The sequence below is a fragment of the Sinocyclocheilus grahami genome, unplaced genomic scaffold (genome assembly GCF_001515645.1).
Source record: "Sinocyclocheilus grahami isolate Dianchi unplaced genomic scaffold, SAMN03320097.WGS_v1.1 scaffold548.1, whole genome shotgun sequence".
Lineage (NCBI taxonomy): Eukaryota > Metazoa > Chordata > Actinopteri > Cypriniformes > Cyprinidae > Sinocyclocheilus > Sinocyclocheilus grahami.
Window position 1 is genome coordinate 459,354 of NW_015505727.1, and position 24,998 is coordinate 484,351.

Here is a 24,998-nt window from a genome sequence, read left to right on the forward strand (position 1 = left end):
CACTTTAACATTCAAAGTCTTACAGTACTAAGTGACATACTTAATGTGGTGTACTGAAAAGTAGCTAAATAAACCAGCAGACAATGCATTTACAGAACTGAATGTTATTTTGACAACTTAAATTATTAAACACAGCAGTAAGTCATCTGTAAAAAAACAACAACTCTTAATCTATAACTAGCTAATTGAGGCATAAAAATATTGGAATATAATAGCAAAGACCCCAAAGGTAGGCTAAGGTAAATAATGTTGAACTGTTATCAGTACCAAGTTTATGAAACACACACACACACACACACACACACACACACACACACAAAAACACTGCCCTTTACCCACTGTTCATCTATAGTGCACAATTTTTTAAACACTTAAAATATTCTGAAGCCTATGCAGTAAAATTCACTTTAAAGATTCACTTTTCATTAATGATGAAAAATGTGTCTCCTGGAGGGAAAACAAAGACTTTTAAGATGAAAATTAAATGACCATTATAACCAAGAGATGGTAGCAGAGGATCACTCATCAGCTCAGTTGCCATTTCCACTCCCTAGTTTTTGTCACAACTTGCTCCGTAAACCTCTGAAAACAATTAGTGCAGAACGAATTCTGACTAACCAGTAAACACCTCTGATCTGATTCTGAACTGATTTGTGCATGATGCTTTTAGGACGCACTCAAAGAGGAAAACACTGTGGCAGGTGTCGATTTAAAAGTTGTTTAATTTTGTTTAAATTGTTGATTTAATTGTTGTTCGAATGCTAGAAAAATATAGCTGGTTTTCGAAGTAAAAACCGCCAAATAGCGTTTACACGTAGTTACCTTATATGTAATATTCAGAGGGAGATGGGGGATTCCCCCAATCTATATGTCTCTGCATCTGCTAAAGGTTTTTTTATTTTCATTTATTTAAATTTTTTTATTCTCTGTGAATAGGAGTTAAAACTCCCACCAAGGTGACACTGCTCCAATAACAGACCATGCAAAATAAACTAATTTGCCTTTTTTCCCCCAAACATGTGTTCTGATAAACACCTTAAAATAGCTCATGTTTTCTGTTTGTTCATTCATATATGGTATGTGGATAAATATCATAAAGATATTTTGAAGAAAGTTGAGAACCAAAAACATGATTGGACTCACCACCCAAGATGTAAGTGACTTTTTTTTTCTTCAGTAGAAGAATAAAGAAGATTTTTAGCTGAAATTCTGGTCCTTGGTGATTTATAAAATGCAAGTCAATGGGTACCATCACTTTGAGCGTCAAAAAAGCATATCAGGCAGCAGATCAAATGTAACCCCTGTGGCACCTGATGAATATTAAGGTCTTCTGAAATGAAACGATTGGTCTGCATAAGAAACTGAACATTATTTACAACATTATTGCCTGTAATGCCTCAGACAGTCTGGAGTGATGTCTGGTTCACAAACAAATCATTATTTTGAACCGGTTCTTTTTAGTGAACTAAATGAACCAGTTCACCAAACCGGACTGAAACGTCTGAAACGGTTCGTGGCTCGAGCAGCACAGATCTACAAGTTACTCAATCAAAACTCACTTTCAGACGCCTGACAGTCACTCCGACTCGAAATGACACAAAATAGTGGAGTTTCTGATTCTGTGATGAATGAACTATCCTAAAAAAGTTCTATAGGTTTGTAATTGTAATTTTTGGATGAAAGATTCCTTAAATCGCTCTAAAAATCCCTCTGGTGCTCAAAGATTCAAAGGTTTTGGTTCAGTCGTGTTTTTCAGCATCATCTGACCAGCAGTTCCTTCTGTCTGTAGTGATGGCTCGTGTTTTCATAAATCACGTCTTCTGATGTGTCTGTGATCTCTGCTGTCATGTCTTATTTTTTGGGCTCTGTCTCAGATGTTGAGGTGTTGTTCTCTGCGTCTGCGTCTCCTGCAGGACGGTGTTGGACCGCAGCATATTCACTGGTCAGTGAGGCGATGCCCCTGATCTCCCCTGGTGGTGGTTCAGCGTTTATGAAGTCGATGGAGGAATAATGAAGAGATTCAGTTGCACTCGGTGCAGTGGATGACATAAACACCTCTGATCTGATTCTGAACTGATTTGTGCATGATGCTTTTAGGACGCACTCAAAGAGGAAAACACTGTGGCAGGTGTCGATTTAAAAGTTGTTTAATTTTGTTTAAATTGTTGATTTAATTGTTGTTCGAATGCTAGAAAAATATAGCTGGTTTTCGAAGTAAAAACCGCCAAATAGCGTTTACACGTAGTTACCTTATATGTAATATTCAGAGGGAGATGGGGGATTCCCCCAATCTATATGTCTCTGCATCTGCTAAAGGTTTTTTTATTTTCATTTATTTAAATTTTTTTATTCTCTGTGAATAGGAGTTAAAACTCCCACCAAGGTGACACTGCTCCAATAACAGACCATGCAAAATAAACTAATTTGCCTTTTTTCCCCCAAACATGTGTTCTGATAAACACCTTAAAATAGCTCATGTTTTCTGTTTGTTCATTCATATATGGTATGTGGATAAATATCATAAAGATATTTTGAAGAAAGTTGAGAACCAAAAACATGATTGGACTCACCACCCAAGATGTAAGTGACTTTTTTTTTCTTCAGTAGAAGAATAAAGAAGATTTTTAGCTGAAATTCTGGTCCTTGGTGATTTATAAAATGCAAGTCAATGGGTACCATCACTTTGAGCGTCAAAAAAGCATATCAGGCAGCAGATCAAATGTAACCCCTGTGGCACCTGATGAATATTAAGGTCTTCTGAAATGAAACGATTGGTCTGCATAAGAAACTGAACATTATTTACAACATTATTGCCTGTAATGCCTCAGACAGTCTGGAGTGATGTCTGGTTCACAAACAAATCATTATTTTGAACCGGTTCTTTTTAGTGAACTAAATGAACCAGTTCACCAAACCGGACTGAAACGTCTGAAACGGTTCGTGGCTCGAGCAGCACAGATCTACAAGGTACTCAATCAAAACTCACTTTCAGACGCCTGACAGTCACTCCGACTCGAAATGACACAAAATAGTGGAGTTTCTGATTCTGTGATGAATGAACTATCCTAAAAAAGCTTTATAGGTTTGTAATTGTAATTTTTGGATGAAAGATTCCTTAAATCGCTCTAAAAATCCCTCTGGTGCTCAAAGATTCAAAGGTTTTGGTTCAGTCGTGTTTTTCAGCATCATCTGACCAGCGGTTCCTTCTGTCTGTAGTGATGGCTCGTGTTTTCATAAATCACGTCTTCTGATGTGTCTGTGATCTCTGCTGTCATGTCTTATTTTTTGGGCTCTGTCTCAGATGTTGAGGTGTTGTTCTCTGCGTCTGCGTCTCCTGCAGGACGGTGTTGGACCGCAGCGTATTCACTGGTCAGTGAGGCGATGCCCCTGATCTCCCCTGGTGGTGGTTCAGCGTTTATGAAGTCGATGGAGGAATAATGAAGAGATTCAGTTGCACTCGGTGCAGTGGATGACAGCATGCCGTTATTGGCATAAACAAACTGACCGTCATTATCCAGAGCAATGGCCTGATGGAGAAGAGACAGCAAAATGAGTGGAGAAGATCTGCTGAACGACTGTCTTTAATGTCTTTTAGAATGAATTACTCACTGCTTGAGTCAGAATGAGTCCAGATGTGTCATCTTGTCTGGTTTCTAAAGGTTTTTCTTTCCTTTTTCTGAAAAACATCTGTCCTGAAAATCATATTTTGACTGTCTGAAATTATGCTTTTCTTGCATGCTTTTATGGTAAAATTGCAACTTTTTCATGTCAATTTGCATTTATTTTCACCATAAACAATGCACTTTCCATTCAAATGCAATGCAGTCTAGAGCATCGTTATGTGTTTGCTGCAGTTATTGTACTATGTTCACAGTATTTATGTTATCTGGGATCAGATTAAGGTTATCAGATTAAACTAATTTGAGTTCTGTCTTTGTACTTTGTACAGTCACTGGTTTGCCCTCCCTCACTGAAATGTGTTTTTTGGGGCATCTGAAGAAAAAAAGAAGTGTGATGTAGAATGTGTGGTTTACAGTTCAAGATTTGAAAGGCTGTAGGTTTAAAGTAAACCTTTATATTTGACAAGTTTCAGACTGAATGTCCACAAGATTACCAAGCGCTCATACTGGATGCCCAGCAGATTACCATGTACTTGCACTGGACTTTCAGCTGATTACAAATTACTTGCACTGGACGTCCACAAGAGTAATTACTTTTTTTTCTCAGATTTAAAAAAAAAAAGAATATTAAAGACATCAACTATAAAATAACACTAATGGAAGTATGGGTAATATATATATTAGCAATCAATTAAGACTCTTAAAGGGGTCATCGGATGCCCATTTTCCACAAGTTGGTATGATTCTTTAGGGTCTTCAATAAATGTCAGCAACATACTTTTGTTAAAGTTCCTCAAAAGTTTCTTTGAGCAAAAAGAAAAACCTTTTTACCTTGTCAAAAACAACTCTGTTCACAACGATCCATTTTGGTGCATGTCTCTTTAAATGATAATGAGCTATTGCTCACCCTGGGCTCCCTTCTGTTTTTTGTGTATTCGTTGATGCATTACCATCAAAAACAAAACTAATCCACTACGTCCTCAGTGGCTCTGATGTTGGGAGAAAATAAAGACTTTTAATACTCACACTGGACGTCGAGCAGCACTGATGTGTTCTGAGTGCCGTGTTTGTTCTCAGCTCTACAGTAGTATTGTCCACTGTGTGTCGAGTCTGTATTATTGATGGTCAGGTTTGGTCCGGTCTGAACTGGATTCAGAGGTCTTTCAATGTCTCTGTACCAGGTGTAGTTCACTGCTGGGTTTGCATCACTGCTGCAGCTCAGAGTCACTGAACCACCCTCTAGAACTAAACCAGCTGGATTTATCCTCACCGATGTGTTTTTAGGAGCATCTGATGGAGGAGAAAATCATTCAGGCAATTACTTTATGATATTATAGTTGATGTTTCCATCATTTACATGCACTCCACCTTACAGCAGAATATACAAACAAATGAAGACATTTTTTATAGAATGAAAAAAGCAAAAATGTTGGACCTGTTTTTGTTTGTTTATCTTACACACAGGTGTGCGATGGCAAATGTTTATTGATAGAATGAAAAAAATAATAACGTATTGGGTCTGAATTTATAGCTATTTTGTTGGTATCTAAGCTCTTTATTTCTACATTTCTAGATTAACATTTTAGATTTTTTTTCTAGATTTTTACATGAGAATACAGAACAATACTACAGATTTAAAAAACAGGACATCTTGAACATGTTTCAAACCTTGACGTTTCAGAATCTCAAAACTACAGGAGTAAGTGTAAGTTTTACTGGATTGTGTGTAAATGACTTACCAGAGAAGAGAGTTGAAGACGACAGAAATCCTCTCAGAGCTCAAGCTGATGCTTCTACACTGAATGAAGGGAGAACTGTGTGTGAAAATGGCACAGTTTAACCCGTATTAGAGATTCACCACTTCTCCTTTAGTCAGAACTTTAGTGACAGTAGCCTGACTGAGAAATCTATCAGTATTAAGCTTTCTGAATATTCAACACATTTCTTTTGTCTTGTGAGATCCAGTGTTCAATGTTTATGTTGATGATAATTCTCAATATTCAGGAACAGTACCGCCACTCCCTATACGCAGAGTAAGTTACGCTTAATAACGGCTAAATAATAAAAGTTACACTTTATTCAACAATTTGTCTCCTCCGCATCACCCTGTGGCGCCATTTTGGAGAGTATCAGCTGGACGTAAACAGCGTATGCTGTTCTGTGTCAGCTGTGTCACGCCGGATCTGTTTCCTACGTTGCTGTGATTTGATCTGAACGAAAACAGCGTATCCGTGTGACGCAGCTGACACAGAACAGCATACGCTGTTTACATCCAGCTGATATTCTCTAAAATGGCGCCACAGGGTGACGCGGAGGAGACGAATTGTTGAACAAAGTCGTTTTTTTTTTTTTCTTTTGCGCTCAAAAAGTATTCTCATTGCTTCGTATAATTGAATTGATGAACCACTGATGTCACATGGATTATTTGACCGATCTCCTTGCTACGTCTCTGGACTTTTCAGTTGTGTTGCTGTCTATGGGAGGGTCAGACAGCTCTCAGATTCCATCAAAAATATCTTAATTTGTGTTCCGAAGATGAACGAAGGTCTTACGGGTTTGAAACGACATGAGGGAGAGTAATTAATGACAGAATTTTAATTTTTGGGTGAACTAACCCTTTAATATTGACCAAACATTTCATTCAAATATACACTTAAATCCTTTTTGGCCTTTGCAATAGAAATGCTACAGCCTCTATAATTTCTTCAACAAAAACATGTGGACATCACAACCCTTACAAATATTAACCATGGTTTTATCGTAGTAAAACTGCTTAATTTTCTTTTGTGTGATTTCTGAATGCTCAAGACAATAAAATCAATCAGACAACTGTATTAATAAAATCATAGCCATAGGTAACTGTCTAGAGTTACAACTGTAATTTATAAATAATACAACTGAATTACAATTTATTTTTTTATTTACTTTTATATGTTATTAAAGTTCTATTTTGACCCCTATAGGTGTTTTTTTTTTTACTTCCATAATATTTGAGGGAGGGGGCACAACAATACAATTCTGCTTAAGACACCCATTTGGCCAGCACCAGTTCAGAAATATGTATTGAATCACATAAATGCAATCCAAGAACACAATGTACAGCAAACATGCATTTCTTTTCTTCTCATCTTTTGCATTTCTTATTTTATTTATTTCAGATATTATCAACACTGTTTTGCAGTAACACTTCTCACGTTCTGAATTCTGTTTTACAGTTTATCTCAAATAAGGAATGTGGGACATTGAGGACTAAATAGTCTGCAAGCATGTTTTCTTGCCCAAGATACTGACAGAAGCGGAAAAGCAGAAGAGGTTTCAGCAAAATACTGCTGTCTGTATGTAAGGCATCTGTGTATGTGAACGCAACAATACGAGCTTCTCACTTCTACAGCTATATACTTAGGCCTGTATAGTAAATTTAATTGTATCAAAGATTATTTCTTTTTGTCAATGTATTGAAGTTTACTTGTCATTGTACATTCTTTCTGTTTGCTCTTCTAATATGCTTCAACTTCATTTGTTTAGTCCTGGTTTTTCCTTAATTAGCTGCCCATTGGTCTGTATATGTCCTCTGTTAATTAGCCAATCACTGCAGCCATGTACTAATGGGTCCTGATTTATAAATGCTTGTGCTGATGCCCAGTAGAGAGAGACTCGTGTGGTGTGTGTGTATACCTGAGCAATGTAAGTTTGTTTCTTTTGTTTATATTGTGTATCGCTGACTTTGTAACCGTAGTATGGTTCATTTGATTTAATCTGTTGTATTTTTGTTCTTGTGTTAGAGACCACACACACGCACATACCCTGCTCCTCTGTGCTCTGCTGCCTTTGGTGGATAAATAAAGCGGTCATATGGCATTGTATTACTGGACTCTGTGTTCTTGTAGACACCCCTGCTGGACTCAAGCCAGACATTCCCTAAACCCTAAACTCCTTTACAGTAATACCGTATACATTTATTAATTTGACCGATTCATCATAGAGACTATAAACACCAGAAGTGCTAGTAGCCTACATTTCAGATATGGTTAGAACAAGGACAAATTAAAAAAAAAAAAAAAACTTCAACAAACTATGGCTTTTTTTTTATGGGAATATGTGCTGTTTTGTACATTAAGAGTCTTTCACAGAGTTGTCATCTCCAGTATCTGTACTGAAACTGTCTGCATTTAGGGTGGCCCTTATTGGGGGGTACTTGTTTTTAATTTTTTAAGAAACGTTAACCTCTCACCCCCTTATTGGTTACTACACGAAGTTAGTAATGTATGCAAAATTCCATCCAGATAATTTGTCATTTAGAGTGTGCTCAAAGAATGTATCTTTTTATCAGCAGGTACTTCAAGAGCTGATGGTTCGAGAGTCAGACTTGTAACCTGAAGGTCATGGGTTCGAGTCTCAGTACCAGCAGGGATTGTAGGTAGGGGCAGTGAATGACCAGTGCTCTCTTCCACCCTCAATACCACGACTGAGGTGCCCTTGAGCAAGACACCGGACCCCAAACTGGCTGCCCACCGCTCCAGGTGTGTGTACACAGTTTGTGCGAGTTGTTCACTACTCACTGCTGTATGTGTGCACTTTGATGGGTTAAATGCAGAGCACAAATTCTGAGTATGAGTTACCATGCTTGGCAACATGTCACGACAATGGCAGAACACTCTTAACTTCATTCTGAGTGTTCGTTCCTATGTCCGCGAGCTGGGACTCGAACACGGGACACCTGCACTGTCTACAAGGCTATGGGCGCCAATGTCATTTTAACATTTTATCTGTGTTCTCGTTTTTAAAACAATCCACAGTTTACTAATGGTTTTGTATAATTATTAATTACGTGCTGTTATTGTCTTTAAGACTATATGAAGAATTTCAACTTTAAGCACACCTAAACGTAGTCCAATCTCAGCAAAATTTGGTTTGTTTCCATTTCTCATTAAGGAGAGTTGACTGGGAGGGTGACGGCAGAAGATTTTGAAAGTTCAAAAATAAGGGCCTCCCTAGTCTGCATGTGTTGGCATGTTGTCAATGATCTGAAAGTCTCAGGCTGAAACTGAAGCCGGTTCTGCCACCTAGTGGAGTGGATGGAAACTGCACATCAGTTCCTATGATTACGATGAGTAACACTCACCACCAGAGGGCACCAAAGTGATGTGTTATGTGCTTGCAAATAGTAATAGTTATTTTAATAAGACCATATATTTTGAAAAGCGTTTTTTTTTTTATTATTGTAATGGGAACTTTATTTGTAAATTCCAACTTCCACAATTTCGTAAACATTAGAATTCTGAATATCAAATTCGTTATTCATACATGCTTATCCACAATTTTGTAAACTTTACAATTCTGAATGTCAAGTTCTTTGACATATAATTCTGAATGTCGAATACTTTATTCATAAATGTTGAACATCCATGATTGTCAACTTTATATTCTGAGTGACAAATTCTTTATTCATAAATGCTGAATATTATTCATAGAAAGCCTTTTACAAAGGAGGACATACAGCATTTATAACAAACTTGCTCATTCAATGCCTGGTTCTATATAATATTGTTTGCAGAGTTGCATAATGGTAATTTTTTTTTTTTTAAATTACAAGTTCAAAAGTCAAATTTGTTGTCCAGAATAACATTTAAAATAAAATATAAAACAAAAATTCAGAATTTAATTGATTTATCATTTCATGCAGACTTGAATCCTTGGGCAAAAATCTTGAAAAAAAGTGATATTTTACCCATATTTTTTCCATTTGAATTTCAAAAGCTAAATTATTTATTTGCGAGATTTATGCGTTATGCTCAATTCTTTCCTTAAACTCTTTCCTAAACGATACAGACAGTCCAATGTCATCTCTTTTGTTCTCTAGCAAAGACAGAGTTTTGTGAAGCAAGCCTGATGACTCTGGGTGTGAAATTGGAAGCGACACAATCTGCAAGTAATTTAATCAAACATTTAAATAAGGTATTTTTCTTCCAGACGTATCAGACTGGGAGTTCCTCATGCCTGCTTTCATATCAGCTTCAGTTTAAATTATTTTAGTTTATAAATTATTTGGACTTATTAAATTATTATTATTAGCAATTGTAGCCTATTCCTTTTGCAGAGACATTTTAATTAAGCTAAAGTACATGTCTTAAAATACACTTGATAATTAAAGATTTAATGAAGAATAAAAGTAGAAATAGTAATATTTGAATCTGAAATAAAAGACATTGGTGTAATAAAATGCATAATAAATTAAGCAGGACTGTATTATAGGTATTAATGTTGTAAATGTTCAGTTTCTTGCACACTGATCGTTTCACTTGAAAAGACCTCAATATATCACCAGGAGTCACAGATATTTTTGACTCTCAAAGTGACTGTAGCCACTGACTTGCATTTTATGAATTACCAAGGACCATGATTTCAGAAAAATCTTTTTTTTTTTACTGTTCTACTGAAGAAAAGAAGTCCCCTACATCTTGAATGGCCTAAGAGTGGGTAAATTAACAGCAAATTTTCAATTTTGGCTGAACTATCCTATCCACGAGGCGATGCCCCTGATCTCTCCTGACGGTGGTTCAGTGTTTGTGAAGTCGCTGGAGGAATAATGAAGAGATTCAGTTGCACTCGGTGCAGTGGATGACAGCATGCCGTTATTGGCATAAACAAACTGACCGTCATTATCCAGAGCAACGGCCTGATGGAGAAGAGACAGTTGTTCAGCAGATCTTCTCTACTCATTTTGCTGTCTTTAATGTCTTTTAGAATGAATTACTCACTGTTTGAGTCAGAGTGAGTCCAGATGTGTCGTCTTGTCTGGTTTGTGAAGGTTTTTCTTTCCTTTTTCTGAAAAAAAAAAAAAACATGTTTTCAGATCATTAAAACATTAATGCTTATACATTATCTCAGTCAGAATGACAAATCCTTGTGATGAAGCAAAAACCAGGTAAAGTCTCATCAGAACAACAAAACCATAAAAAAAACAAAACCCTTATTTTAATTTTAACTTAATGTACTAAAATAACTAAAACTGGAAAATTAATAAACTATATAGACATATTAAAAAGAAAACAAATTACAATAGCACACAATTACAAAAACTTAAAATTTTATCGTTTCTGTTTTTGCTTTACTTTCAGTTAAAGTTTCTTTTTTTTTTTTCATTTTTAAAAATAAATTTTGGTTTATTTTAATTTTAGGTACTTTATTATTTATTAATTCATTTATGTGTTTTATTTCAGTCAATCTTTTATTTCAACTAACAAAGTTTTTTTCTTTTATTTTTTTAGTTTTTAATATAATAACCCTGCTTGAAGCTGTATACTTTTGAAAACATGTACCATAATAGCTGAAAAGGAATCTGTGTAACATAAGTAAAACGTATCGTGTGTGTGTATATATATAACATTTAGTCATTTAGCAGACGTTTTTATCCAAAGCGACTTACAAATGAGGACAATAGAAGCAATCAAAATTAACAAAAGAGCAACAATATGTAAGTGCAAATGACAAGTCTCGGTTAGCCTAACGCAGTACACATAGCAAGGTTTTATGTATGTATATAAATATATATACACACACACACAAAGAAAAACAAATAGATAGAATAGAAAAAATTGAGAAAATAGAAAGCTAGTGTTTTTTTACACCTGTGTATGTATAGAATATTTATATAGTATAAACACGTTTTCTTATTCCTCAAAGGGCATTTGTACCCACCGTTCACAGCAGAGCATCACGATGCACACAATCATCATCAGTAACACCCCGACAGCAGCTCCGAGCAGCACTGATGGATAATGGAAACCTGGAAAGCAGTGCTTTATTGCTCAGAGGTTGGTCTTTCATAGTTCAGGAGATCTCATTAAAACCATTAAACTATTTTAGATGTTTCTCAGGAGGAATAAAAATAGACCCAAAACAGTTGTCCTAGTGTTTTATTTCAGTCAATCTTTTATTTCAACTAACAAAGTTTTTTTTTCTTTTATTGTTTTAGTTTTTAATATAATAACCCTGCTTGAAGCTGTATACTTTTGAAAACATTTACCATAATAGCTGAAAAGGAATCTGTGTAACATAAGTAAAACATGTATCGTGTGTGTATATGTGTATATATAACATTTAGTCATTTAGCAGACGTTTTTATCCAAAGCGACTTCCAAATGAGGACAATAGAAGCAATCAAAATTAACAAAAGAGCAACAATATGTAAGTGCAAATGACAAGTCTCGGTTAGCCTAATGGAAATGTTTGAGTTCATGTTGAGACCTTAGATGTGTGATTACAGACTTTAGTGTCTTGGCAAAAGTCTCTGTTCGGGCTCCATTTGATCACTAAGTCCTCTAAGAAGACAGCAAAACGTCCCTGAGACAGGTGACCCAGGGATGGAAGGGGCTGCTTTTTTTCTGGGGCAAAAACACCTGTTCAGGTAACACCTAGGCCCCTTGCCCCAGAGAGATGATGAATCGCTTATTGTATTCCTCAATTGTAAGTTGCTTTGGATAAAAGTGTCTGCTAAATGAATAAATGTAAATTCTATAATCTCCGGGTTGAGCCAGTTTCCTCCCGTGTGCTGTGTATGTATATAAATATATACACACACACACAAAGAAAAACAAGTAGATAGAATAGAGAAAATAGAAAGCTAGTGTTTTTTTATACCTGTGTATGTATAGAATATTTATATAGTATAAACACGTTTTCTTATTCCTCAAAGGGCATTTGTACCCACCGTTCACAGCAGAGCATCACGATGCACACAATCATCATCAGTAACACACCGACAGCAGCTCCGAGCAGCACTGATGGATAATGGAAACCTGGAAAGCAGTGCTTTATTGCTCAGAGGTTGGTCTTTCATAGTTCAGGAGATCTCATTAAAACCATTAAACTATTTTAGATGTTTCTCAGGAGGAATAAAAATAGACCCAAAACAGTTGTCCTAGTAGAAAATACAGAGCTATAAAATTAATGTGCATATGAGAAATGTTTGAGTTCATGTTGAGACCTTAGATGTGTGATTACAGACTTTAGTGTCTTGGCAAAAGTCTCTGTTCGGGCTCCATTTGATCACTAAGTCCTCTAAGAAGACAGCAAAACGTCCCTGAGACAGGTGACCCAGGGATGGAAGGGGCTGCTTTTTTTCTGGGGCAAAAACACCTGTTCAGGTAACACCTAGGCCCCTTGCCCCAGAGAGATGATGAATCGCTTATTGTATTCCTCAATTGTAAGTTGCTTTGGATAAAAGTGTCTGCTAAATGAATAAATGTAAATTCTATAATCTCCGGGTTGAGCCAGTTTCCTCCCGTGTGCTGGGTTTGAGCAGGTAATTTGCGGGAGGACTGGTTCGGGGTCTTGCTTGAGGTGCCATTCCTCTGGTTGGTGGATATGTGCGCTTTTATCTTCTTCCAGTATATCGGTGCATCTCAAAAAAACTGGAATATCCTGAAAGTTTTTTTTTATTTTTATTTTTTACGTATTTCAAAAATTGAAACATTCATATATTCTAGATTCGTTACATGTAAATTAAAACATTTCAATTTTTTTTTGTTTTAATTTTGATGATTAGCGCTTACAGCTCATGAAAGTCAAAAATCTAGTATCTCAAAATATTAGAATATTTCCTAAGATCAATCAAAAATGAGAAATGTTTGCGTTCATGTTGAGACCTTAGATGTGTGATTACAGACTTTAGTGTCTTGGCAAAAGTCTCTGTTCGGGCTCCATTTGATCACTAAGTCCTCTAAGAAGACAGCAAAACGTCCCTGAGACAGGTGACCCAGGGATGGAAGGGGCTGCTTTTTTTCTGGGGCAGGTAACACCTAGGCCCCTTGCCCCAGAGAGATGATGAATCGCTTATTGTATTCCTCAATTGTAAGTTGCTTTGGATAAAAGTGTCTGCTAAATGAATAAACGTAAATTCTATAATCTCCGGGTTGAGCCAGTTTCCTCCCGTGTGCTGGGTTTGAGCAGGTAATTTGCGGGAGGACTGGTTCGGGGTCTTGCTTGAGGTGCCATTCCTCTGGTTGGTGGATATGTGCGCTTTTATCTTCTTATTGTTTTTGTTTCAGAAGTGAGCGTGGTGAGTCTTGATGCACTGACTCCAGCTTCAGTCCACTCCTTGTGAGGCTCTCCCAAGTGTTTGAATCTGCTTTGCTTGTCAGTAATCTCAAGCTTGCGGTCATCCCTGTTGCTTGTGCACCTTTTCCTACCCAATGTCTTCCCTCCAGTCAACTTTGCATTTAATATGCTTTGATACAGCACTCTGTGAACAGCCAGCCCTTTCAGTAATGCCCTTCTGTGACTTACCCTCTTTGTGGAGGGGTGTCAGTGATTGTCTTCTGGACCATTGCCAAGTCAGCAGTCTTCCCCATTATTGTGGTTTCAAAGAACAAGAGATACCCGGAATGTATAGTTTAGGGATGGTCATTTAATGAAACACAAATGTAAATATTCTAATATTTTGAGATACTGGATTTTTGACTTTCATGAGCTGTAAGCTCTAATCATCAAAATAAAAAATTAATTAAAGTTTGAAATGTTTTGTAAGGTACTTGTGTTATATGCCTTTGTTACCCCTTGCACCGGACCAGGTGCCCATGGAATGTGTCCTGTATGTAGTTTCCACAGTACGGTTTCCATTTGGTAAACTCATATCTTTCTCTTGACAGATCTCTCTGTCAAGTCTTATGTCTCTCTGAGGTAATGGGGTCATTTCTGTATTTTAGTCTATGCTGGAATCAGTCATATGAATTCTAACATTCCTATCTGTGTGTGACTCTACACCCCCAATGTTTACTTTATGATTTCTATCTGGTACTGGGCATTGGGCGGGTTACGGATCCAGATGCATCTGTCTTAGCACGCTTGCTTGCCAGCACCTGCAGCATCAATTTCGTAACGGAAAAGTTATGTCCCTCATGCCACAACCTTGAACTGTGCTGAATGCCAGGATGCTTTCTTAGTTCCTCAGCACAAACCTTATATACCCGTGTATATATATGGAGAGTGGCTTGGCAAGCAAATTATATGTGGCAATAGTCATTGGCCGTTTCTTGTAATGGTCAGAGGTGATTGGGGCTCCCAACTGAGACCCCTAACATCAGTGCCGATGTAACGTCTCTGTTCCCTCCTTCAGGGAATGAGGGTTACATAACATATAATAACCTATAACCTATAATAACCATGTATTGAGTAACACTACAGTTAAAATTATAATCAAGTATTGACATTATAAATGTAACTGCACATTTTAAGTGTACTTAAGTCTCTAAAACATAGTAATGTAAGTGTACATGTACATGTACATAATACATTATTTGCAAGTAGTGTTTTAAAAATATACTTTTAATATATTAAGTACACTACAAATTGACATTCAATACAATTAATCACACTTCTTTTTCACAAGGGTAAAGATATCATTTGTGATCTTGTCAATCAGATAAAGCTGTTGTTTTGTGTTTCTCACTTGTCTTTTGTGGCGGTGGGATGGCCTGAAACTGTTGACTTGCGCTGCCGTAAATGTTTGCGCTGAAACACTGCAGGATGTCCGTGTCCGTGAGGGACTGATGGATGGTCAGGATGCTCTTCACTCCTGTGCTTCCTAACGTCTCCTCACTGATGGAGGGTTCTGTAGAGTTAGCGAGCACATGTCCAGACAGACGCCACTCTAGTGTAGGGCAGGGATTCCCATGAGCCTCACAGACACACGCCATTACGCTGTTTCGGCTACACGAGCTGGAGATGTTGGGCGCAACTGAAATAGAGAATATGATTGTTAGGATAAAGAAGATCTCGATGGTCTCTACAGTGTAAAAGACAAATGTTTATACTGTATTTTTATTGTAAAGTTTTGGCAACTGCGACCTTTTTTTATCCATGAACATCACAGATTGTTTCTTTTTTTACATTGTAGATGATAACTGTGTAGGATCTCAGAATATTGAACAGTTTTATTCTTCTGAGATCCTACACAGTTTCGGTCTAATCATTTAATCATTTAGATTCGTACCCCAGTGTTTGATCACTGTATTGGCATTATAGAAGGGCTGCTGACAGATTCTTGTAGTTTCACTTGTTTAAGTGCAGTTTCACAAAGGTTTTATTGAAACCTTGCATTACAAAATGCTGTAGCATAATTTTTACATGTTGCTTTGTAACATGAGTGTTTACTCTCCAAATCTCCTACCGTCTTCTCGTATGTATTTTCTGTAAATGCCCATTTCACGGCTTTGATGCACAGCTGACTGTATAGTCAATCACCTTTAACCAGTTTACCATTGTCACCATACTCAGTGATGCACACACCATGTAAGATATTACACCATATAGCATGCTGTAGTGTAGTTTATATAATAAAATTGTCATCATCTTTAATTACATGTAAAGTTTAAGTAATTTAAACATGCTTTTGTGGGTTTTACAACTCTTTAGTAGTCTTTTCAGTGTTGAAAGTCATATTCTGACTGTTTGAAAGTGTTTCTTGTATGCTTTTATAGTAAAATTGCAACTTTTTCATGTCAATTTGCATTCAATTTCACCATAAACCATGCACTTTGCATTCAATTGCAGTGCCGTCTAGAGTTATGTGTTTGCTGTAATTACTGCAGTTATTGTACTTTGTACTCACACTGAACATCAAGTTGAATTGTTGTGTTGCATTGGCCATGCTGGTTTTGAGCATTACAGCCATACCATGCGCCCTGTGTAGGGTTTGTCACAATGTAGGTGTGATTATATCCAGTCTGGAGGAGCTCAAATTGAGATTCGGTTTCTCTGTACCAGGTGTAGTTGAGCTCTGCTGGGTTTGCATCAGTGCTGCAGCTCAGAGTCACTGGTTTGCCCTCCCTCACTGAGCTGGAAGGAAACGCTGACAATGATGTGTTTTTTGGGGCATCTGAGGGGGAAAAAAGATGTGTGATGTAGAATGTGTGGTTTACAGTTCAAGATTTGAAAGGCTGCAGGTTTAAACCTCACCGTTGTAAAAAGTTTCAGATGCAGGCAACGTGTTGAAGAACAAAACACCACATGTCTGTATTTGACCTATTACCTGTTTACTTCATGCTAGCTGTGTGTAAAGGTTTAAAGGGGTCATGAAATGAGAAATCAAAATTCCATTGTTCTTTTGACATATAAGAAGTCGTATAAAAACATTCTGTAAGTTTCGGAACTCAAAACGTACTTGTTAGTCTAAAATCATCTTGTATTGAATCCAATCTGCCAAAACAACAGGTTGTGAAATGTGCCACTTTATGATGTAATAGTGTGGCTAAACACCGCCTCTGCAGAAGATCAACGCCTGCTTCTACAGCACTGCCTGTTTAACCCTCCCCACCGATTCTCACACATAGTATAAATAACGAGGGCGGCATACGCAGGTCTATGCAGAAACCAAACGATAAAGATGGCTCTGGAGACAACAAGACACTGTCCGGTGCCAAGTTTTGGAAAAAGTCTTTGCATTGCCTTCTGATCTCAACATAGGGAAAGAGTGGATTCACTTTAATTTTAATGAAGATCAAGACAGCATCAGCAAGAACTTCATCCTTTGTTCACTTTATTTTACAGTGGATTCATTTACAAACAAGGCTCAATTCGATGCACGATCACACAAGTGTGAGTAAGCTTTTAATATGTGGTCACTATTGCTTTATTACAAATAGTTTGATATGAGTATTTATGCGTTTTAAATCTAAATCACTGCAACATCCATCTGTGAAGGATGTAGGCTGTTAAACATGCACAACTATTAGCCAATCATAGCAGTGGGCGTTTACTTCCGAGTCTACAATCTGCCACACCTATTCAAACAGAGGGGGGTCAAAAACAGGACAGAAAAAAAGTCCACACCAAAGACTGCACATCTAAAGACCCCTCTGTCAAGCTTCTGAAGTTTGCAGCATACCTGGCAATAAAGCTCATTCTGATCTGATATGATCTTCTGAAATAGCCTATTACTTCTAAATTATGATTTTTTTTATGTAAAATTCTTGATAACGATATAAGGGGACCTCCGAGAACAGTACAAAATAATTAAAAAAGGCAGTTTTTGATTACAAAGATTACGAAGTATTCGAACTAGACGTACAGCAGATTACCAAGTATTCAAACTGGAGTCTCAGTAGATTACCAAATTCTCGCACTAGACACCAAGCAAGTTACCAAGTATTCACACTAGACGTACAGAAGATTACCAACTATTCAAACTGGTCTCTCAGTATATTACTGCAATGGGGCGACTGAGACGAGAGACGTGCGGATCCATCTGCAAAGTTTTATTCTTAAACATATTCAAAACAGGCAAGGGTCGTACAATGGCAAACAGGTATTTAGAGGACAAGACAGAAGAGTGATCCAATAAACAGGCGTAGGTCGATCAACGGCGAACATAATCCAAAGGATGAGGCAGGCGAGAAATCCACAGACAGATATTCATCCAGGCGAGGTGCGAACAGAATCCAAACAACAAGACGAGAGAGAAATCGAAGACAGGCAGGTTATCAGGAACAAACAATCAGGCAAAACTAGACATTACGAAACAGGACTAGGACTAGATCTAGGAACTAGACTAAACTCAGACAGGCTACTGGCTCCGTAAAGTGCTACCACTAGGAGAGGGATAAACGCAGACAATACTCGGCCATTAGAGAAGGATTTGAGTGGTTGTTATATAGTGTTTGTGTGATTGGCTGCAGGTGAGTCCAATCAGTGCAATGGAGCATGGGAAATGTAGTCCAGGGTGATGTGCAACAGTTTGTGTGGTGTGAGAGTCAATGTAATCAGAAGGCAACCTCTGGTGGAGAGCAGACGGAAGACCACAGACCGAATACGTGACAATTACCAAGTACTTCCACTAGACATCCAGAAGATTACCAAATACTCACACTGAACTCTCAGCAGATTAAGAAGTTCTCGCACTGGACGTCTAGAAGATTACAAAGCATACACACTTTATGTCTAACATATTACCACATACTCGTACAGGATGCTCAGCAGATTACCAAGTACTTGCACTGGGCATCCAATCTGGACGTTTGGCAGATTTACAAGTGCTCACACTGAATGTTGCAGATTTTTAAACTAGTAGTAAAGACAGCAACTATAAAATAACACTAATGGAAGTATGGGAAATACATAGTTACGACTTTTAATACTCACACTGGACGTCCAGCAGCACTGATGTGTTCTGAGTGCCGTGTGTGTTCTCAGCTCTACAGTAGTATTGTCCACTGTGTGTCGAGTCTGTATTATTGATGGTCAGGTTTGGTCCGGTCTGAACTGGATTCAGAGGTCTTTCAATGTCTCTGTACCAGGTGTAGTTCACTGCTGGGTTTGCATCACTGCTGCAGCTCAGAGTCACTGAACCACCCTCTAGAACTAAACCAGCTGGATTTACATGTGCGGATGTGTTTTTAGGAGCATCTGATGAAAGACAAAATGATTTAGCCCGCAATATATATGGTATTATTATTTTATAAATTTTTTTAAATAAATGTAAATAAAATAAAACTAATGGAAGTATGGGAAACATTTAGTGAAAAAAGCATGCTTTTCCAATAATAATGAAGGAGTTCACATGTATGCTGCCCACTTATTGCTGTTTTAATTATATATAATATTACATATATTTATTGTATTTCGTGTTTCATTTATAAAGTCTAAAATCTCAAGTCTAATATATTAATGATTGTGAATAAATTATTAAAGCCTCGTAATACTCACACTGGATGTCCAGAAGCGCTGATGTCTTCTGTGTGCCGTGTTTGTTCTCCGCTCTACAGTAGTATCTTCCGCTGTCTGTCGGATCGGTGTTGTTGATGGTCAGGTTTGGTCCGGTCTGAACTAGATTCAGAGGTCTTTCAGTGTCTCTGTACCAGGTGTAGTTCACTGCTGGGTTTGCATCACTGCTGCAGCTCAGAGTCACTGAACGCAGGCGAGAAATCCACAGACAGATATTCATCCAGGCGAGGTGCGAACAGAATCCAAACAACAAGACGAGAGAGAAATCGAAGACAGGCAGGTTATCAGGAACAAACAATCAGGCAAAACTAGACATTACGAAACAGGACTAGGACTAGATCTAGGAACTAGACTAAACTCAGACAGGCTACTGGCTCCGTAAAGTGCTACCACTAGGAGAGGGATAAACGCAGACAATACTCGGCCATTAGAGAAGGATTTGAGTGGTTGTTATATAGTGTTTGTGTGATTGGCTGCAGGTGAGTCCAATCAGTGCAATGGAGCATGGGAAATGTAGTCCAGGGTGATGTGCAACAGTTTGTGTGGTGTGAGAGTCAATGTAATCAGAAGGCAACCTCTGGTGGAGAGCAGACGGAAGACCACAGACCGAATACGTGACAATTACCAAGTACTTCCACTAGACATCCAGAAGATTACCAAATACTCACACTGAACTCTCAGCAGATTAAGAAGTTCTCGCACTGGACGTCTAGAAGATTACAAAGCATACACACTTTATGTCTAACATATTACCACATACTCGTACAGGATGCTCAGCAGATTACCAAGTACTTGCACTGGGCATCCAATCTGGACGTTTGGCAGATTTACAAGTGCTCACACTGAATGTTGCAGATTTTTAAACTAGTAGTAAAGACAGCAACTATAAAATAACACTAATGGAAGTATGGGAAATACATAGTTACGACTTTTAATACTCACACTGGACGTCCAGCAGCACTGATGTGTTCTGAGTGCCGTGTGTGTTCTCAGCTCTACAGTAGTATTGTCCACTGTGTGTCGAGTCTGTATTATTGATGGTCAGGTTTGGTCCGGTCTGAACTAGATTCAGAGGTCTTTCCGTGTCTCTGTACCAGGTGTAGTTCACTGCTGGGTTTGCATCACTGCTGCAGCTCAGAGTCACTGAACCACCCTCTAGAACTAAACCAGCTGGATTTACATGTGCGGATGTGTTTTTAGGAGCATCTGATGAAAGACAAAATGATTTAGCCCGCAATATATATGGTATTATTATTTTATAAATTTTTTTAAATAAATGTAAATAAAATAAAACTAATGGAAGTATGGGAAACATTTAGTGAAAAAAGCATGCTTTTCCAATAATAATGAAGGAGTTCACATGTATGCTGCCCACTTATTGCTGTTTTAATTATATATAATATTACATATATTTATTGTATTTCGTGTTTCATTTATAAAGTCTAAAATCTCAAGTCTAATATATTAATGATTGTGAATAAATTATTAAAGCCTCGTAATACTCACACTGGATGTCCAGAAGCGCTGATGTCTTCTGTGTGCCGTGTTTGTTCTCCGCTCTACAGTAGTATCTTCCGCTGTCTGTCGGATCGGTGTTGTTGATGGTCAGGTTTGGTCCGGTCTGAACTAGATTCAGAGGTCTTTCAGTGTCTCTGTACCAGGTGTAGTTCACTGCTGGGTTTGCATCACTGCTGCAGCTCAGAGTCACTGAACGGCCCTCTAGAACTAAACCAGCTGGATTTATCCTCACCGATGTGTTTTTAGGAGCATCTGGTAGAACAAACTAAAAAATGTAGCCAGGCACAATACATAGTCATATTTTACATCTACTATATACAGTATAAAGGTTGGTAATGCTACACTGTGCAAAATGAGTGACCTTAAATATTTGGAATATTTGTATCAGTAAAGACTCTTAATGCTCACACTGGACGTCCAGAAGCGCTGATGTCCTCTGAGTGCCGTGTGTGTTCTCAGCTCTACAGTAGTATTGTCCACTGTGTGTCGAGTCTGTATTATTGATGGTCAGGTTTGGTCCGGTCTGAACTGGATTCAGAGGTCTTTCAATGTCTCTGTACCAGGTGTAGTTCACTGCTGGGTTTGCATCACTGCTGCAGCTCAGAGTCACTGAACCACCCTCTAGAACTAAACCAGCTGGATTTATCCTCACCGATGTGTTTTTAGGAGCATCTGATGGAGGAGAAAATCATTCAGGCAATTACTTTATAATATTATAGTTGATCATTGAGCATAGATTGATTCAATTCCTGTCTTACACTGAACTAGTAGCATCCGGGACTCTTGTGTTGTGCTCGGCTGCTGTAGCTGGTGTGTTGCAGTGCAGGTGAAAGTGACTCTATGATGACGGTGAGAAACAGTGAAGTTCAGATCAGAGATGAGCTCAGTTTGGTTCTGATACTGCTGTTCTGTGACGTTCTCATTGAGAGATGAGCTCCATCTGAGAGATGGTGGACGAGACGGACAGAAGATCTTAGTAGAGCAGCGCAGACTCACTGAACTTCCCTCCATCACCTCCACCATCTTCATCACCTCCTGCTGATCCTTAAAGACCCTCAGTGTGGGTTTGGGTGGAGATCCTGAAACACACATAGAGATATTACAAGATCATATGGATTATTATATCCAAAAATGAAGGTACATATTGTTCAGTAGTAGATTTCTTTTTAATTTGTGTCGAGTCACACTCTAGAAGCAGCATGATCAATATAACACTCACCTAAGACGGCAATTTGAACTTGGGAGTGTGTAGGTTCTCTGTAGTTATACCGCACTTTATCATCTTCAAGTCTGAAGTAATATGACCCATTATGACTCTGACTGACATTATCGAAGCGTGTGGTGCAGTTTTTCTGTGTAGCAGTGCCAAATATTTCTCCTTTTAACAGTCCAGTGTTGGGGCTGCTGGAGACAAACACTGGTGTTACACCCTTAAACCATATTCTCTTTGCACGATCAGTGAGGTAACCGTTAAACTGTTGATCGATGTCAAATGTGCAGGGTATGAAAACACAGGATCCATGTAGAGCTTCTACTCTCAGCGGCAGATTGATACTGAAGCCACAAAAAACACCTAAAATGAACACAAACAGACAAAAGAAGTAATCATACAAAGTCGATATTCAGAACAAACTTCTGCAGCACTTATTGCTCTTCAATCTCATGTAAGTGCTTTCATAATAATAATTCAGCTTGTTAAAAAGAGGAATAATCCATAAGAATGAGACCTTGTATCAGAGATCCAGTGAGGAGGAACGTCACCAATGTTTCCATCATTTACATGCACTCCACCTTACAGCAGAATATACAAACAAATGAATAAATAAATAAATTGTGTATGTATAAAGGGCTGCCGGGTTGATTCATCGCGATTAATCACAACCAAAATAAAAGCTTGTTTATATAATATTTGTTTGTGTATTATATATATCTACTGTATATATAAATACACACATACATGTTACAATCCCAGTTCCAAAAAAGTTGGGACATTTTGTAACATGCAATAAAAATCAAGAATATGTGATTTGTTCATTCTTTTTAAACTTTACTTAATTGACAAAAGTACAGAGAATAGATTTCCAATGTTTTCACTGGACAACATCATTTTGTTTTGTAATTATAAACAAATTTAGATTTTGATGGCTGCAACACATTCTAAAATAGTTGGGACAGAGGCATGATTAACACTGTCACTTCAACTGTCCTTTTAATTACAATGCTTAATCATTTGAGAATTGAGGATACTAATTGTTAAAGTTTTGTCTCACTCGATACAAGACTTCAGCTGCTCATCAGCCCATAGTCGTTATTGTCTGATTCTCTTTTTCATGATGGGCCATACATTTTCAATAGAAATGTGTCTACAAAATCACGCTGTTGTAGCACATGCAGAATGAGACCTGGCATTGCCTTGATCTAATAACTATGAACTTCCCATGAAAGACGTCATCTTGATGCCAGTATATGTCTCTGTACAATCCCAGTATATGCCTCCATGCCAATGGTAGACTGAGATGCTCTTTTTTTTATCCAAACATGATCCCCCTCACCTTACCAATTCACCTGCATTCAAAACAGTTCAACTTGGGTATTCTATAACCATTTCACTTTTATTTTGCCTCTGTCCCAAATTTTTTGGAGTGGGTTGCAGCCATCAACATCAAAATTTGTTTATATTTACAAAATACATTTAAGCTGGTCAGTGAAAACATTGGAACTTTCAGTGAAAACATTGTAAAGTACAAACGGTGAAATTGACCATTTATGGTGAAATTGAAAGTTTCTTTGTACTTTTGTCAATTAAAAGTTAAAGGGAATTAACAAATCACAGATTCTTGATTTCACTGCATTTTACAAAATACATACATATGAATATATATATATATATACACAGTTAGGTCCATATATATTTGGACACTAACACAATTTTCATAATTTCGGCTCTGTATGCCACCAGAAAAATATTGAAAATAAAACAATCAAGATGAAATTGAAGTGCAGACTTTAAGCTTTAGTTTAAATGTTTATATGTATTTAAGCAAAAATATTACATAAAATGCTTAGGAATTACAACCATTTTCATACACAGTCCCCCCATTTTCGAGGGCTCAAATGTAATTGGACAAAAAAATATAATCATAAATCAAATGTTCATTTTTAATATTTTGTTGATAATAATTTTGCAGGAACTCATGGACATTATCTTTACCAGGCCTTTACTGCAGCTGACTTCAGTTGTTGTTTGTTTGTGGGTCTTTCTGCCTTTAGTTTTGTCTTCAGCAAGTGAAATGCATTCTCAATCAGGTTGAGATCAGGAGACTGATTTGGGTCATCATCCGTTTGTACTATGAAGTGCCGCCCAATCTACTTTGCTCCATTTGACTGAATCTGGGCAGACAGTATATCCCTGTAAACTTCAGAATTCATCCGGCTGCTTCTGTCTTGTCTCATCATCACTAAACACCAGTAACCCAGAGCCACTGAAGCCATGCACGCTCATGCATAACACTGCTCCATGTTTCACTGATGATGTTGTGTGCTTTGGGTCATGAGCTGTTCCAAGCCTTCTCCATACTTTTTTCTTGTTTATATTTACAAAATACATTTAAGCTGGTCAGTGAAAACATTGGAACTTTCAGTGAAAACATTGTAAAGTACAAACGGTGAAATTGACCATTTATGGTGAAATTGAAAGTTTCTTTGTACTTTTGTCAATTAAAAGTTAAAGGGAATTAACAAATCACAGATTCTTGATTTCACTGCATTTTACAAAATACATACATATGAATATATATATATATATACACAGTTAGGTCCATATATATTTGGACACTAACACAATTTTCATAATTTCGGCTCTGTATGCCACCAGAAAAATATTGAAAATAAAACAATCAAGATGAAATTGAAGTGCAGACTTTAAGCTTTAGTTTAAATGTTTATATGTATTTAAGCAAAAAATATAACATATAATGCTTAGGAATTACAACCATTTTCATACACAGTCCCCCCATTTTCGAGGGCTCAAATGTAATTGGACAAAAAAATATAATCAAATCAAATGTTCATTTTTAATATTTTGTTGATAATAATTTTGCAGGAACTCATGGACATTATCTTTACCAGGCCTTTACTGCA

At 37.4% G+C, this 24,998-nt stretch overlaps 1 protein-coding gene across 1 annotated transcript; it reads right to left on the minus strand.

The window, feature by feature from the left end:
- Positions 1–3,278: 3,278 nt before the first annotated feature.
- Positions 3,279–22,634, minus strand: LOC107555868 (myelin-associated glycoprotein-like). Its single transcript, XM_016238786.1, has 12 exons — positions 22,586–22,634; positions 22,078–22,431; positions 21,617–21,937; positions 21,339–21,530; positions 20,847–20,966; positions 20,283–20,546; positions 19,323–19,523; positions 18,759–19,022; positions 15,070–15,357; positions 12,331–12,400; positions 3,610–3,676; positions 3,279–3,527 (listed from the first exon to the last, which is right to left on the minus strand). The coding sequence occupies exons 1-12, from the start codon at positions 22,632–22,634 to the stop codon at positions 3,279–3,281; spliced, it is 2,439 nt and encodes an 812-aa protein (XP_016094272.1).
- Between the last annotated feature and the right edge of the window lie 2,364 nt (positions 22,635–24,998).

What these genes read in the sequence shown, in the direction of transcription:
- LOC107555868 (XM_016238786.1), bottom strand. Translation starts at nt 22,634, where the DNA reads ATGATGGAAACATTGGTGACGTTCCTCCTCACTGGATCTCTGATACAA. An exon ending in CACTGGATCTCTGATACAAG is followed by an intron (nt 22,432 to 22,585) that starts GTCTCATTCTTA and finishes TGTTCATTTTAG; the next exon opens with GTGTTTTTTGTGGCTTCAGT. An exon ending in AGCGCTTCTGGACATCCAGT is followed by an intron (nt 19,023 to 19,322) that starts GTGAGTATTACG and finishes GTCTTTCATCAG; the next exon opens with ATGCTCCTAAAAACACATCC.